Below are 14,868 nucleotides of genomic sequence, written 5' to 3'. Positions count from 1 at the left end.
CAAAAAATACTACTGGGGACGTAGTGAAGCCACTCCCATTTTCGTCAATAAGGTTATTGTTTTATATTTCGTGTGTGTAAATTACAAAATATGTAATTATAGGGGTACAAAGTGATAAAGAATCTTATAAATTTACAATTTTAGCACCCAAAAAGTTTCAAAATTGCCCCAATATATATATTTTCCAATTATAGCAAAATCAAGAGCTAAAAAACCTTGTGCAAGCCGGCAATAGTTACGTATTTAACGTATGTAGAAAAACCTTCATAATTTCCAAAATTTTGTATTTTTTCCAATCATCCTCACTTTTTTATCAATATTTTGACCACTCAACATTCTATGTAAAGATTTTCAAAAAAAAATCGGTTTTTAGACGTCCCTTTAACTTTACCGGACCCAATAATTTGATCTACATTGAGTGAAAAAGTGGAAATTGATCGACAGGGAGTTGAGGCTTGGTACGGAACTTAAATAATCATTTAAAAGCCCGTCTGGTCGTGCACCAGAGACTACTAACGGCTGCTGTCATTACTTGTCAAATTTACTAATTTGAATTTTGATAAAATAAAAAATATTAAAAAAAAAAAAACAGAATAAAACTGAGTACAATGAGCTTATTTACTGAGATCGCGTATATTAATAAAATATAAAAGAAATCGGAATAGAACAAAATTTAATGTGATATTATTGTGCCAAATTAATTAAAAAATGAGTGAGTTTATAGTCATACAAGGTAATTTCATAGATTAGATTATTAAATTTATAATTAGACTATATGTTGCAGACAGTCTAATTATAAATTTAAGTGTTATTTGCATAGCACAGATCTCTGTTTATCTGCAGTAGAAAAACATAATTCTTTTGTCTGTTTTGTATCATATCATACTGACTCGACCAATCCAAATATGCTTTATTGTTATAATTAGGACTGTCATGAACAAAGCTATATAGAGATACACATTATATATAAAAATAGATATAGACATGATATAAAAATACACAATGTACGTATATATACTAAACTGAAGGATAAAATACATACATACCTAATTAAAAGTGGAAAAAATGAAACATATAATTAATATATGTAGTAAAAGTTATTCCATAGAGTAAAAATGTGTAATAAAAAAACAAATCACATGCAGATTGTAGGGACAAACATACATACCATTTACAAGTTATCATAAGATTCAGACAATAATTAGCTTCTCCAAAAAGTAAACTTCCTCGTTAAGAACTTCAGGGTAGTGCAAGATTTAATGTCTCAAGCTAAATGATTCTACATTTTGATCCCTTCATATATAAATGATTTTTTTATCAATGATGTTTGTAGTATTGACACAAGACAGTAAGAGATATTAAATGCTATATAAGAAAATGTTATATTGAATAAGAGTTGGCCCAGAACTGAGCCCTGAGGAGGTACAAGTTGGAAAACATTTCCAATGCAAACTTTCTGATGCCAACCAGACAAAAAGGATTCAAACCAAGAAAGTGATAAATCAAAAGCCCTTAATAAATAGTAATTGGTATTATCTTTAAAATGAGCTTGCAAATCATATTCTTTAAAGTATTTTTTTAACACGTTGGCTGCCATGAGAAGCAAATGTGGCTTCACAATTAATTTCATCTAATGGCTGTGTGAATTCACGTAGGCAACTCAGGTCGATCGAGAGTAAAAACCCGCGTGAAGCTACATCTGCTTATTGGCAGTGTGCTTTTGTTATGGAAGAGTTATAGAACGGCTGTATGTGCAAAAATAAGGTTTTGGCTTGTGTCGTCGAGAGTATAGTAGGCTTCACATGGCTGTAAAGTAATATGAAATTAAATCGCATTACCTTTTTTTGCTAGTACAAGTATATATTTCTAATTATTATAAATTGAAAAGAAAACTTATGTGAAAAAAACGCACAACATAAAGAATACAGTTTTATCAAACGAGAATTTTTTAAAAATATGAACAAACTGAAAAAATTTAGCAAAATAATAATTTACAAGTATAATTATACTTATTTAGTACACTGACTGAAACAAGGAAGACAATAATTTTTTTAAAATATGACATAAAACTGAACAGCCAGAGTGGCTTCATGCGGCTTTTACAGAGTTATATGTACTTTATGGCCGCGAGCAGCACATGCGGCTTCTCATCAAAATATGCAAAGAAAAACAAAAAAAAGATTGTTTTGAATAAAAAAAATAACTAAAATATATTTAAAACATACATTTTAAACAAGTTATTAAAAAAAAAACAGGTGGCCTATGAGATTATTTTTTTGGTACCATTATGGCAGTCAATGTGTTAAAAAAAAGAGAAATTACATGTGTATGATTTTCTCAGGTTATTTAACCAGGAAATAAGTCTCTTCCTCTGCTTCTTTTTCTTCATGTTTCTTCCCTGCATATAATATTCTGCAACAATATATCTATAACTCTCCCTCATCACATGGCCATTGCAGCTCCCTTATATTAATTGTATTCATCTTTTCTCCTTTCCTCTTCTCATTCTGCCCAGTACCTCCTCATTTATTACCATGTCCACCCAACTTATTCTTAAGATCCTTCGTTATGGCCACATCTCAAATGCTTCAAGTTGATCACTTATATTTTTCTTTAATGTCCAGGATTCCATCCCATATAGCAATATTGAGAAAATGTAGCATCTCAGTATTCTAACTTGTTCTAAATTAAGATCTTTACTGCATAACACATTTCTATTTTTCATTCTATTAAATATGGTTCTGGTTTGTCTATCTCTTGATTTAACTTCCTCAGTTTTATCATTACCTTTGACTGTTGCTCCTAAGTATTTAAATTTACTAATTTTCTCTACTAGTTCTCCATTTATCCATAGATTTTTGTGTTGATGAACTAGTTTTACTTTTTAATGTTTGAGGTAAGTCTGCTCTCCTCGCTTCTTGTTATTACTTGATTAATCAAGCTCTGTAAATAAATAATTCATAATCCAAATAACACTTTTATTGTGAATTATGATAAGAATGGTGAAGGCACTCTCCCTTCTGGTCCCACGGATCTATGCAGCATATCCTTAAAAGAAAAATGCTTATACAACCTTATATACTAATCATATTTTACTAAAGAGCCTAATTTAAAGACAAATTACAAAAAGTGAAAGAATTAACCAATATTCTTCAATTAAGTCCTTAAGCCTACAATAAATTTTCCCATTCAATTTCAGTGGGACAATGTGGCAATCAAATAGGAAGTGCTATGTGGCCCCAAATTTTACAAGAATACAATGTGCCAATTACCCCAACTACAATACAGGAAACGCCAACTATCAAAAATCAGTCAGATTACAGGTTTTCCTCATTTTTCAATGTATCTAAGGCAAAGCAAGATATACAATTTAATTGCCTACAAGATTTAATCGACAATAAAGTGAAGGCTCGGGCTATATGTATAGATATGGAGGACAGTGTTGTCGCTAGGTTTAAAACTGGCAAACTTAAGGGCCTGTTTGATGATAAGTGTTTGGTTACCAATTATCCTGGTTCTGGAAATAATTGGGCAGAAGGTAAGTAGAACTTACGTGTGAATAACTTCAAATAGATCCTTATGTACAAGCTATATATGTAGTAGTTAGCCAGTGTTCAAATCCTTAGGATTTTGTGAACATGGCCCTCAATACCAAGAAGTAATCTTAAATTGTTTAAGACATTCTGTGGAGAGATGCGATAGTTTACATGGATTTCTAACCATGTTTTCTACTGGTGGAGGCACTGGGTCTGGCTTAGGAACATTTGTTTTAAATATGTTAGCTGATTTTTATCCAAAAATTGAGAGGTTAGTGTAAAATCTGCTCATAACCCTGTATGTAATAAATTTTTCTTAATATAAAGATTTTCCACACCAGTATACTCAACTGGGACAGAAGATGTGATAACTAGCCCATACAATAATTTGCTGGCCACCCAAAAGTTGCTTGAACATGCCACTTGCGTTTTTCCAGTAGAAAATCGTTGTCTTTTAAACATTGTGAACACAAAATACAGGAAAACCTTTATGGGTAAAGGAGGCCCACATTTAACAATGTTTAGCGCTACTGACGATATGAACCGTATAGTTGTAGATATGCTTTTACACCTTACAAGGTATGCACCGAAACTCGTATTAACAAATTGTTTAATTAAAGCATTTTAGTGGGTCCAGATTTCCAGGCAGATTGAATTTTGATATGAACGAAATAAACACCAACATGGTTCCGTTTCCAGAAATGAAGTTTATTTCTAGCGGTTTTAATCATATTACAACCAGTGGTGGAATTACTGCAAAGTCTACAAGGTAACAAGTGTGTTAATTAGTTTATAAAATATTTGTGTAAAAAAAGTTTTTAGTTCCCGCCAAAAGGAAGAAATGTTTTTAGCCGCATGCCACCGAAGTAATCAGCTGATACAGGTAGATCCTTTAGGTAAAAAAAAAAGAACTTTACAATACAAATTAATTTAAATGTACCGTTTTAGGGCCTAAATCGGTCTTGTTATCCTCGACGCTGATAGGTCGTGGTGACTACATTATAACAGATCTGCAATCGCACATCGAAAAGATACAAGCCAAAGCGAAATTTACGCCGTGGTCCAAAAAATCGATGAAACTGGCTTTGTGCAATGTGGCGCCAAATGGGCAAAAAGCCGCCTTATTTTCACTGTTTAATACTACGGCACTGAGCGGGTTGTTTGTACATTTAAAGGGGCATTTTGATAGTTTATTTAGAAAAAAGGTGAGCATAAAAGAAATTTAAACATGTATACATGGTGCCTCAGATCTATTTGGACAATAAGATAGTTAATGTCTAAATAAATTTGGGACGTCTTGCACTTGGTGAGTAAACCAGTTTATTACGGTGAGTGCTACATTTTTTTAAATGGTACTCTGTATTTTAAGATATCTTTTATTTGTAAGGACAACTGGATAGTGTTAACGAACAAAGACTCGCTAAAATTTAAAACCTAGATTTTAAAAGAAATTAGTTTATTGCACATAAAAAATAAATAATTATTTTGGTGATGATAGGTTTTTAAAAGTGGAGAGTATGTGTATAATGTAAATTACTTTTAATCAAAAGAAAGTATATACAGATCGTGTTTTCATTCGTTACTTATAGGAAACCGCATAGAGGCGAAATTTTGCGCGGCACCGCCCCGGCCGCATATTTATATCTATCACACGCTATCGCTCATCCTGAGGGCCGAACTTAGTTTCTTATCTATCACATGTTATGCCAAACGCGCCTTCATAACTATCACCTGTAATCGCTAAGTAAACTATATTTTAATTTCCTAGTGAAAACAAGACAAGCGCTCTCCACTACGTGACTTTTCAACTCGACGTTCAGTCCAATCACAGGTATATGTATCTCTCTCGATGGCATCGTATGTGCACAATATTTATTAATGATTGATAATTCAATCTATCGTTAGCTTTGTGTTCTTGCGGACAGGGGTCAGTATAGGACAACAGTTTTAAAAAAATGTGTTTATTCAGGATTTCTTCGAGGAAAATAGTAAACAAGGAAAATAAAAACTGTTGTGGTCTTACTGCCAGTACTGCCAATTTATGAAGGGCATAACAGCACGTTTTACTTTTATTTTTGGGCCTGGTTTTTAAGTTAAAATCAAAAACAAAAAAATTGCGATGTTATGCCCTAGATATAGAAAAATGCTTTAAGATTTATTAATATCATATTTTTGAATTTTGCACTTAGAACGAGTAATCTTGCATGAAAGATTCTAATATAGGTAGACAGCAGCCTTGCCAGCAGCCAGGTGTTCTCACCTCCAGATTAAAAGAGGCACCTTTTTTATGAATATTATGAATGATGACATATTATTGGAAATTTGTTATTCCAAACTCGATTTTTGTATCCTATTATACAGGGTGTAAATAAATAAGTGCGAAAAAAATCAGGGGGTGATTCTTGGGTAAATTTAAAGAAAACAATTTTAGATGAACGCATATGTATGTCCTAAAAGTCCTAACTTTTGAGATACAGGGTGGTAAATATTTAGGAACAACATATGTTTTTTTATAATATTTGTGAAACCCCTGTAGATATTGTAGTATAATTTGGTATGCATTTTCTGTGCATCCACCCTATATCTCAAAAGTTAGGACTTCTAGGACATACGCTCATATAAAGTTTTTTTCTTAAAATTAACCCAAGAGTCACACCCTGATTTTTTTCGTAATTATTTATTTACACCCTGTATAGTACCACAGTATAAAAGTACAGATATAGTACTATATAGATTAAAATAATAACGACAATAATCTCTCAAGTTTTATTTGACATGAATAGTACATGAAACTATCAAATGAAATAATAAAAAACAACAAAACTTTTTGAACATTTAGAAACATCTGAATAAAAACAGCAAAATAACGGTAAAACTTATACAGGTTGTCTCAAACTAAGTACAAAAAACTTAAGGGGGTTATTCCTTGTTCAAATAAAGGGTAATTTGTTGTATAAACATTAGGGAGATATCGGATTAATAAATACTTTTAATTACGTTGACTTTTGACACAACATTTATACAACAAACTACCCTTTATTTTGAACAAAAAATTACCTCTTAAATTTTTCGCATTTTTTTTAATAACCTACATACTACTCGTATATTATACAAATATAAGAACCTGACATTATTTAGCTATTTTTCTAGCTCCTAGAGCTCGATTTTGCGTGACACAACTTTTAAGGCTATGAGGAGCTAGATTTTCGTTATTGGTTGATTTGTTCCGTTTTCTTCCAGACTGAAATTGTCTTCTTCCTGTAAATTTGGTCTTTCTCCTTGCTACACTTGCGGGTTGGACAGAAATTTTGGTACCTTTTCTAGTTGTGTGTACTACTTTCCTATTTAAAGATGAACAGCAGGGTTTAAAGGCTGTGTGCAACCTACTCAGAAGAGACGACGAACTGTTAATATTTTTTTTGTAGTTTTGCATGAATGCCTTCACCACACCTACAAAGTTCTCAGGATCATCTAAAAGATTTTGTTGAACGTGAAGATCCAATTCGTGTACAAATGTTTTCCATTCGGCTGAAACGCCTATGACCTCAGTTTTTTCAATATCTTATTCCCCTGGGTGCCCAATATTAACAACAAAATCGTTACTGGGCTCTACATTCCGGCTTTCTTTTATGGGTGAATTATGTACACTCTGTTCTACATCAGTTACATACTTTTTTAGTAGAAGGGGTTTAGGCAAATTAGAAGGGAGTTGGTTTCCAGTCGCTATTTTATAGATAATGTGTTTCTGTTGTTCCGAAAGAACATTGCAGGCATTCGAAATATTATATTTTTTAATGACCGCCGATTAATGCATTTAATCGGAAAGACAACATTTTTGGCGATCGCATGTGCTAGTTAAAGAGGCGCGTTTGCAAAACATGTGATAGATAAGAACTGCGTTCGGGCATCGCTCGCTTTGCAATACCGTGTGATAGATATAAATATGCGCCCCGGCCGGCCCGAGGACGGGATTAGTAAACATCTGACTTTCGTGGGAGCTGCGTCGTTTGGCGACAAAATGTCCCAAAATATTACTCGAAAATCCAGGCATTTTTAAAATATTTATTCTAATGCGGGTTTTACAGACATGACAATGTATAAAACCCGCATAGAATTGTAATCTTAAAATGTTTAATATGCTGTGTTTTGCATAATGAAAATTAAAGCGTTATTCTAATAAAAAATAAAATATCAACTCTGATAAAAATATAATAAAAAATCAAAAATAAAACTCTAATAAACAAACTTAACAACATATCATTTTTTAAATAAAAGGCTCAAATAAACCGCCTTCTTTCGCTAAACAAAAACTTAACCTATCGTAAAAGCTATTTCGCACCTCCAAAAGAGTTTCAGGTAAAATGGTATTGGCACCTTCGACAATTTTATTTCGCTCTAAACTCCTCTAAATTTGTTGGCCTATTAAATTCATGCTTGTAAATGGTCTGCTTAAGGTAACCCCACAGATAAAAGTTATCTGTGGGGGCCATTTAATATCGCCAGTCCCACTAATAAGGCGGTTAGGAAAAGTATTTGTTAAAAATTCTTTTACCCTAGCTGCGTTATGAGCAGGACAGCCATCTTGCTGAAAATAAACTGATCCCAGGTCTACGTCAGGTAGGATTTGAATGGCAGGAAGAACTTGGTTTTGCAGCAACTCAAGGTACTTTTGGGCGCTTAAAATGCCATCAATTAAAAATGGCCCTATAACATTTTCGCTCAAAATACCTGCCCAAACATTCAATTTCTGAGGATACTGGGTACGAAACTGAAAACTTCTGTGCTCGTTTTCCTGAGACCAATAACGAACAATGGATGGATTGTATTTGCCATGTAATGGAAAAGAAGATTCATCAGAAAACAAAATATTTTTTAAAAAATATTCGTTTTCATTTGCCATCATGGTTTCACAAAATTCCATTCTTTGCCACTGGTTTTCAGGAAATATTTTCTTAGTTTTTGAATACTTGAAACATTTGTACCCATATTTTTTCCAGATACGAGCAACAGTTTTATTGTTCATTCCCAGTTCCTCTCCAACACTTCTAGTGGACCGTGTCGAATCAAGTTCTAGGGTACTGCAAACCATTTCTTCCCGCCGTTCTATATCCTGGACCACTTCAACAGGTGGTTTCTTGGCGTTTTGTGTGGCATTTTTTACAATCTTGAAGACAAAAAGATGTCTCAAAATTTGTAACCACATTTAAAACCGTTTTTGCACAAGGAATCGGTCTATTCTCAAATGTCACTGAAAACAAATCTCTACATTGTACTGCCGAATTGCCTCCATAAAACCATTTAATTAGTTGAACTCTTTCGGAAGGGGTATAAACAGCCATAGTGAAAAAAAACACGAAAATAACGCTCAAAAATTATTAATGCAACGTGCAGTAACACAGCAAAGTAAGGTCTGCTGACTACCGGTTCAAAAAATAAAAACCAAAAATTCCGCCGCCTGCAAGCGGTGTTGCCATTATTTTGGGTAATACGTAGCTCACAATAACACGATCAGTAGAGTCCATAAAATGAGAGAATATGCCGGTGACGTAAAATGCGCACAAACCCACTTTAAACCAAAAAATCAATAAAGGGGAGGCCCCATATTTCCCTGATTAGGTTTACTTGACCGTGAATACATGCATCTCTCTCTTTCACAAGGAAAAAGATAAAGTCGTTATAATAGTTATACCTCTCCGCTTTATTCATCACAGCACCCTTGGAAGTTCGATGGTGTTTCGCAATAAGTCAGTGTCGTCGCACTTGGGAACGCGTTGAGAGTGTAGAGTGTGCGTGTAAATTTAGTTTAATTTGTGTTTACCTACTTTTTTCTTCCAATTTTGGTGTGTTTTAATTTAAAGACTATTATTTTGTTTGTGTTTGTTACTAGTAACGTATTAAAGGTAAGAAAATGTAGTAGTTTTTTTAAAAGGTATCTTACAGTGCAAATTAATAAACCAAAAGTGCAACTCCAAAGAAACAAAGAATTTACATTAACTTTATTAGTCATACTTCTGACAAAGGTTGGTTTGACGAAAGCCTAAGCGGTATACGAAAACCCATTTCAAAAGGACAGCGATTAATCATCGTTCATGCTGGAGGAAAAAATGGTTTTGTTAAAGACGGTCTACTTATATTCCGCTCAGGTAAGATATAAAAAATATATATTCTGTGATTATTAATTTCTCACTTATAACATTTCAGGTTCTAAAAGTGGCGATTACCATGACGACATGAATCATGAAAATTTCATGAAATGGGTGGAAACCCAATTACTTCCGAATTTGCCACCAAATTCGGTCTTAGTTTTGGACAATGCATCATACCATAATGTACAAGTAAAAAAGAATGTTACCTCAGGAAGTAAGAAACAACTCATAATTGATTGGCTTAAGGAGCATAATTTAGAACATGACGAGAAAATGACAAAAACGGAACTTTATGAAATAGTTCTTCAAAATAAAAGATTTTATCCGATAAAGTGCAAACTTGACGAACTACTGGAAAGTCACGGACACTCAACTTTGCGTTTGCCTCCATACCACCCAGAATTGAACCCCATTGAAAAAATCTGGGCCACTGTTAAAAACTGGGTAGCAAGCAGGAACACAACTTTTAAGTTAGCAGATGTAGAAGCTTTGACGAGGCAAAAATTTGCAGAAGTATCTGTCGATGATTGGAGAAGCATTTGTGACCATGTCGACAAAATTGAAGACAAATATATAAAAGATCATAATCTTTTTGATGAAACTTTAGATTCCCTAAAATTTACGGTAAACACTGGCTCATCAGATGAAGATTTGGAAACGAGTTCCGACGAATCAATTATCAGCAATGTGGACATTTTGTCAGATAGTGACTAATTTAATAATATGAATATGTATTATATACCGTAATAATATTATGTAGTGTTTTTATGAGCAGTAAAATTTATATACCCTTATGTGGAGTTTTATTTTTAATATCTTTAATAGCTGAAGAAAGAAAAGAAATAGATGTTTTAAAACATATTTTAAAAATTAATTTTTGTTTTAAATATTTTTTTTTTATATTTTAAGATTTCAACTGATTTTTAAACAAAAGTATTTCAAAGGACATAATCTTAAATGATGATTACATTAATGAATATCAAATAATGTTCGTATCATAATGAGTATAAAAAAAAACATATGTATTTCTTTAACACGTATCGTAAACGTTATTTTGAGTATCTAAAGTAATATATGTATGTAAAGCTAACACTTATATCCACATACGCATAAATAAAGCAAAGAAAAGTTTAAATTTATTTAACAGTATTTTAAACCCTATTTATTTAATAATATTTTAACACAATACACCCCCGGCACTGATTGTTTAGTCATAAACTATCTGCTAGAATTCTACGCTTCTACGCTTAACGATAGCCAGCTTAGATGCGCGAAGTCTGACGTCACCGGCATATTCTCTCATTTTATGGACTCTATGTAAAAGAATTGTTTAAAAATAATTAGATATTTTATGGATGGTTCACTACTATTTTTATTAAAATGAGACTATTAAAATGGAACAAAACGTCTGATTCCTTCGCAAAAAACTCTTTTAAGAAAAACATGATTTTTAAATAACATCATTTAAATAGTATATTTCAGAATTTTTTTGATTTAATTTTTCGACGTACATGAAACATAGGACGGTTCCTTTTTTAAAACGAAAAAATAGTAATTCTGAAAAATTGATAAAATGCTTTTATAATTATATTAATTATATTATTAATTATAATTTTTTTCCCTTTATCTCAATGCTATAAAATGCATTGAGATAAAGGGCAAATTAGCAAATTGTTTTATTTTACATTTAGAAAATAGTTTAAATATAATGTGTCCAAAGTTAAAAATATCTGGTAGCCTAAAATATAAAAATAAAAAATGATATTTTACAGTTAATAGAAGATAGGGTTAGGACAAGTTATATGTAAAGGCAATTCATGAGGGCACTCCAGATCTATGGGATAGCTATAAAAGGGTTAGAAACCAAATAGTTAATAAAATAAGAATAGAAAAAGTTAAATATTTTCGGGAAGTTATCGATTGGGAACAATAGAAATAATTCAGCAGAGCTTTGGAAAAATCTTAAATCACTTCTGCTGGGTAAAAATTCCATTTTACCAAATGAGGTTGTATTTGAGGGGCAGACTTACTGATGAGTTTGATATAGTCGATAAATTTAATAAATATTTTATTAATAGTATAGACCAAATTATAGATATTTTACCCAAATCTTCAGGGTTAAATGATACAGTTCATAATATATGGGATAAATTTGAAAATACTATGAATGATACAATATAATCTCTGTTAAAAAATAAGAAAAATGGTAAAGGAGGAGAAAGTGGTATCACAAAAAAAGTGCTTGTAGATATATTTGATGTTGTGGGTAACCATGTATTAGACATAATTAATACATCGCATCAATATTATAATTCCCAGAAAATTGGAAGGTCTCAACTGTCTTACCGGTTCCTAAGATCTCAAGCACAAGGCTGGCGAGTGAGTTTAGTCCTATTAATACTGTAGCAGTTTACGGAAAACTTCTAGAATTAACTGTAAAAACCCTAACTTCAAATTTACTGCGATAAAAATAAGATTTTAACAAGAAATCAGTCAGGGTTTAGACCTCATGATTCTTGCGAAACTGTGATAGTTAACATTTGTGATAATTTTAATAGAGAAATAGATAAGGGTAATTTTGTTTTGGCAATCTTCTTGGATTTTAGAAGAGCCTTTGAGACAGTAAATTGCAATATGTAATGCATATAATCTTAAAAAGGAAAAAATGGGGATAGGAGGTACAGTTCTAAGTTGGTTTAAATCGTATTTGCATAACAGCAAGCAAGTGGTCAAATTTAAAAGTAAATTATCTGTTGCTGAAGAGATTAATCATGGTGTTCATGGTGTTCCCCAAGCTACTGTGGTGGGCCCAATTCTGTTCCTTATGTATATTAATGATATTATAAGAGCATTGGCAGAAACCTGTCTTTACAAACAAAATTTGCTAATTTATATTAGTAATATTTTGCCGAATTAATTTAACAAATATACAGCAACGGAATATTGTAAGTGAAGCTTTTATTCTGTTTTATTCCCCTGACATCAAGCAAGTTAATTTTTTTCCTAATAATATCTTTTTTCCATTTACTATATTTCTATATTCGTTTTTCTAACTTCAGAAGACATAAAATCGTTCTTAATTTTATTTTATTTTTATTTATTTATCAAAAACAAATAGGAACAGGTTAACAGGCCGAAACCCAAAGGAACATCCACAAATTACAAAGTGTTTCAGGTGTACTTAACTAATACAAAATTAAAAAATAATACAAGAGCAGAAATTCAGTAAAGTGCTAAGTTTCTAATTTTGTGTTTTTGTTAATTAGAACAAGGATCTCTGATTCTCTTTTTAAACATAGAAAGAGAGCGGCATAATAAATCTACAGAAAAAAATTTGGAATTATATAAGGAAAGCATACGACTTAACGGCGAATTCCTTGCTACATTGGTTCTATACAAACAGACTGGAAACAAATAAGAATTTCGAAAATTTCGCTGAGGTATATGGAAAGGTATTTGGGATATTAGATAACTCGAGTCAATCTGATAGTTAATTATTTTATAGAGAAAGAACATGTCTGTGTGAGAGCGCCGTGTTTCAAGTGAATATAATTGATATTTAACTCTAAGTTCTATTAAATTAGCATGTAGGTTAAATGTACCAGTATTTTTATAGTCCAAAAATCGTAAAAATTTATTTTGTATTGTTTCCAATCTGTTAGCATGCACCGCATATTGCGGAGTCCAGACGACGGAGGCAAAACCCAAACGACTATAAATATAGGCAAAATATAATGCTTTTAGCAAAATATAGAGCTATTAGAGGTTAATAGCCTACTATTTCTTACAATTAATCCCAGCATTCGATTACACTTGATGCTAAAGTAATTAATATGTTCTGCGAAAGTTAGCTTTTGATCATATATGACACCCAGATCCCTCACTTTATCAGTCCTCAAATAGAATTCCATTAAAATTATAGTCGAATTGAAATAGGTTAGTATTACGTGTAAAACATGAATGCGCATTTATCATAATTAAGGTAAAGTTTATTTCTCTGACAATACTCATAAAATCTGTCCAAATCATTTTGTAAGAGGAAACAATCACCGAGATTATTAATGGAAGCAAAAATCTTAATATCGTCTGCATAAAGTCATATTTTGGAGAAGGTAAAACATTTTATAACATCATTTAAATAGATTATAAATAGTAACGGCCCCAAGTGGGAACCTTGAGGTACGCCTGAGGTAACTGGATACGTGGAGGACTGGTGGCCATGGATTAAAAATGTACGACGCCAACCATCGCAGGAGATCTCCATGAACTCCCACTCCAGCAAGTTTCTGTAATAAAGTGTTATGATCAATTTTGTCAAATGCTTTGCTGAAGTCGGTGTACACAGAGTCTACCTGCGTCTGACAATCCATTGAACAGAGTATATATTCCGAGTACTATATCTAAGTTGGAATAAATTGATCGTTTGGGAAAAAAACCGTGCTGCTTATCGATAATTATAGGTTTTAGAAAATGTATCAATTTATTATGAATTAATGATTCAAAAATTTTACCGAAGATATCAAGTTTACTTATTGGTCTATAATTTTTTACACTAGATTTGTCACCACTTTTATAAATTGGCACCACATTAGCAATCTTCCACTAGGAAGGGAACACACATTGCTTAAGAGATAAGTTATAAATAATAGACAATGGTTTATATAGCGACTGTGCACATTTTTTTACAAAAAAAGATGGTATACCATCAGGCCCGCCACCCTTACTCTCGTCCAAGTCGGACAGAGCTCTCCATACTTCCTCTGAATCTAAAAAGAATGCATTAGGAATAATTGCATCAAATATGGGTGAATTATTATGATTTACTGACTGTAAATTAAATGATCATTGTATGTATTATGAAGGGGCTCTTTTTTCTTGAATTCTTTATGAAATTGTCGTAATCTTGTGGCGTGTATAGTCTTTGTTGACATTTTAAGGCATTTTCAATAACCAAAATCTGAATCATTAGGCAAGACACTATGGCCTCATATAAGAAATTTCATGCTGATATTTTGTGAAGTTGATGACTTATTTAAATTATGTTTCAGTATTTGGCAAAGTTTAATATTCCGGTTTTGCCCCTGCCACTTTAATTTTGCTCTAGCTAGTTCCTTTTAAAAGACACTCATGTTTTATTTTTTTATCTGCCTTGCCGGAAGTCGTTTGAGCACCTAGTATGATAAACG

The 14,868-nt window shown here is 32.2% G+C and overlaps 1 protein-coding gene across 5 annotated transcripts in view; it reads left to right on the top strand.

Annotated features, from left to right (window-relative positions):
* The first annotated feature begins 371 nt into the window (after positions 1-371).
* The window catches only part of LOC126741574 (tubulin epsilon chain-like), a 63,090-nt gene continuing 48,593 nt past the window's right edge, over positions 372-14,868 (top strand). For 2 of the 5 annotated variants that reach the window (XR_007662226.1, XM_050448055.1), the window contains exons 1-7: positions 372-733; positions 3,200-3,538; positions 3,612-3,807; positions 3,864-4,115; positions 4,165-4,305; positions 4,359-4,432; positions 4,485-4,741. Coding sequence is in view for 4 of the 5 variants with exons in the window: in XM_050448055.1 (XP_050304012.1) it covers positions 709-733; positions 3,200-3,538; positions 3,612-3,807; positions 3,864-4,115; positions 4,165-4,305; positions 4,359-4,432; positions 4,485-4,741 (1,284 nt within the window). In the remaining variant the exon portion in view is untranslated. The remainder of the gene's footprint in view (positions 734-3,199; positions 3,539-3,611; positions 3,808-3,863; positions 4,116-4,164; positions 4,306-4,358; positions 4,433-4,484; positions 4,742-14,868) is intronic. The other 3 variants (XM_050448053.1, XM_050448054.1, XM_050448052.1) reach the window with 3 other exon arrangements.

Source organism: Anthonomus grandis, chromosome 10, assembly GCF_022605725.1.
Source record: "Anthonomus grandis grandis chromosome 10, icAntGran1.3, whole genome shotgun sequence".
Lineage (NCBI taxonomy): Eukaryota > Metazoa > Arthropoda > Insecta > Coleoptera > Curculionidae > Anthonomus > Anthonomus grandis.
Note: the sequence above shows the minus strand (reverse complement) of the source record. Positions and strands in the feature narration are given on the sequence as shown.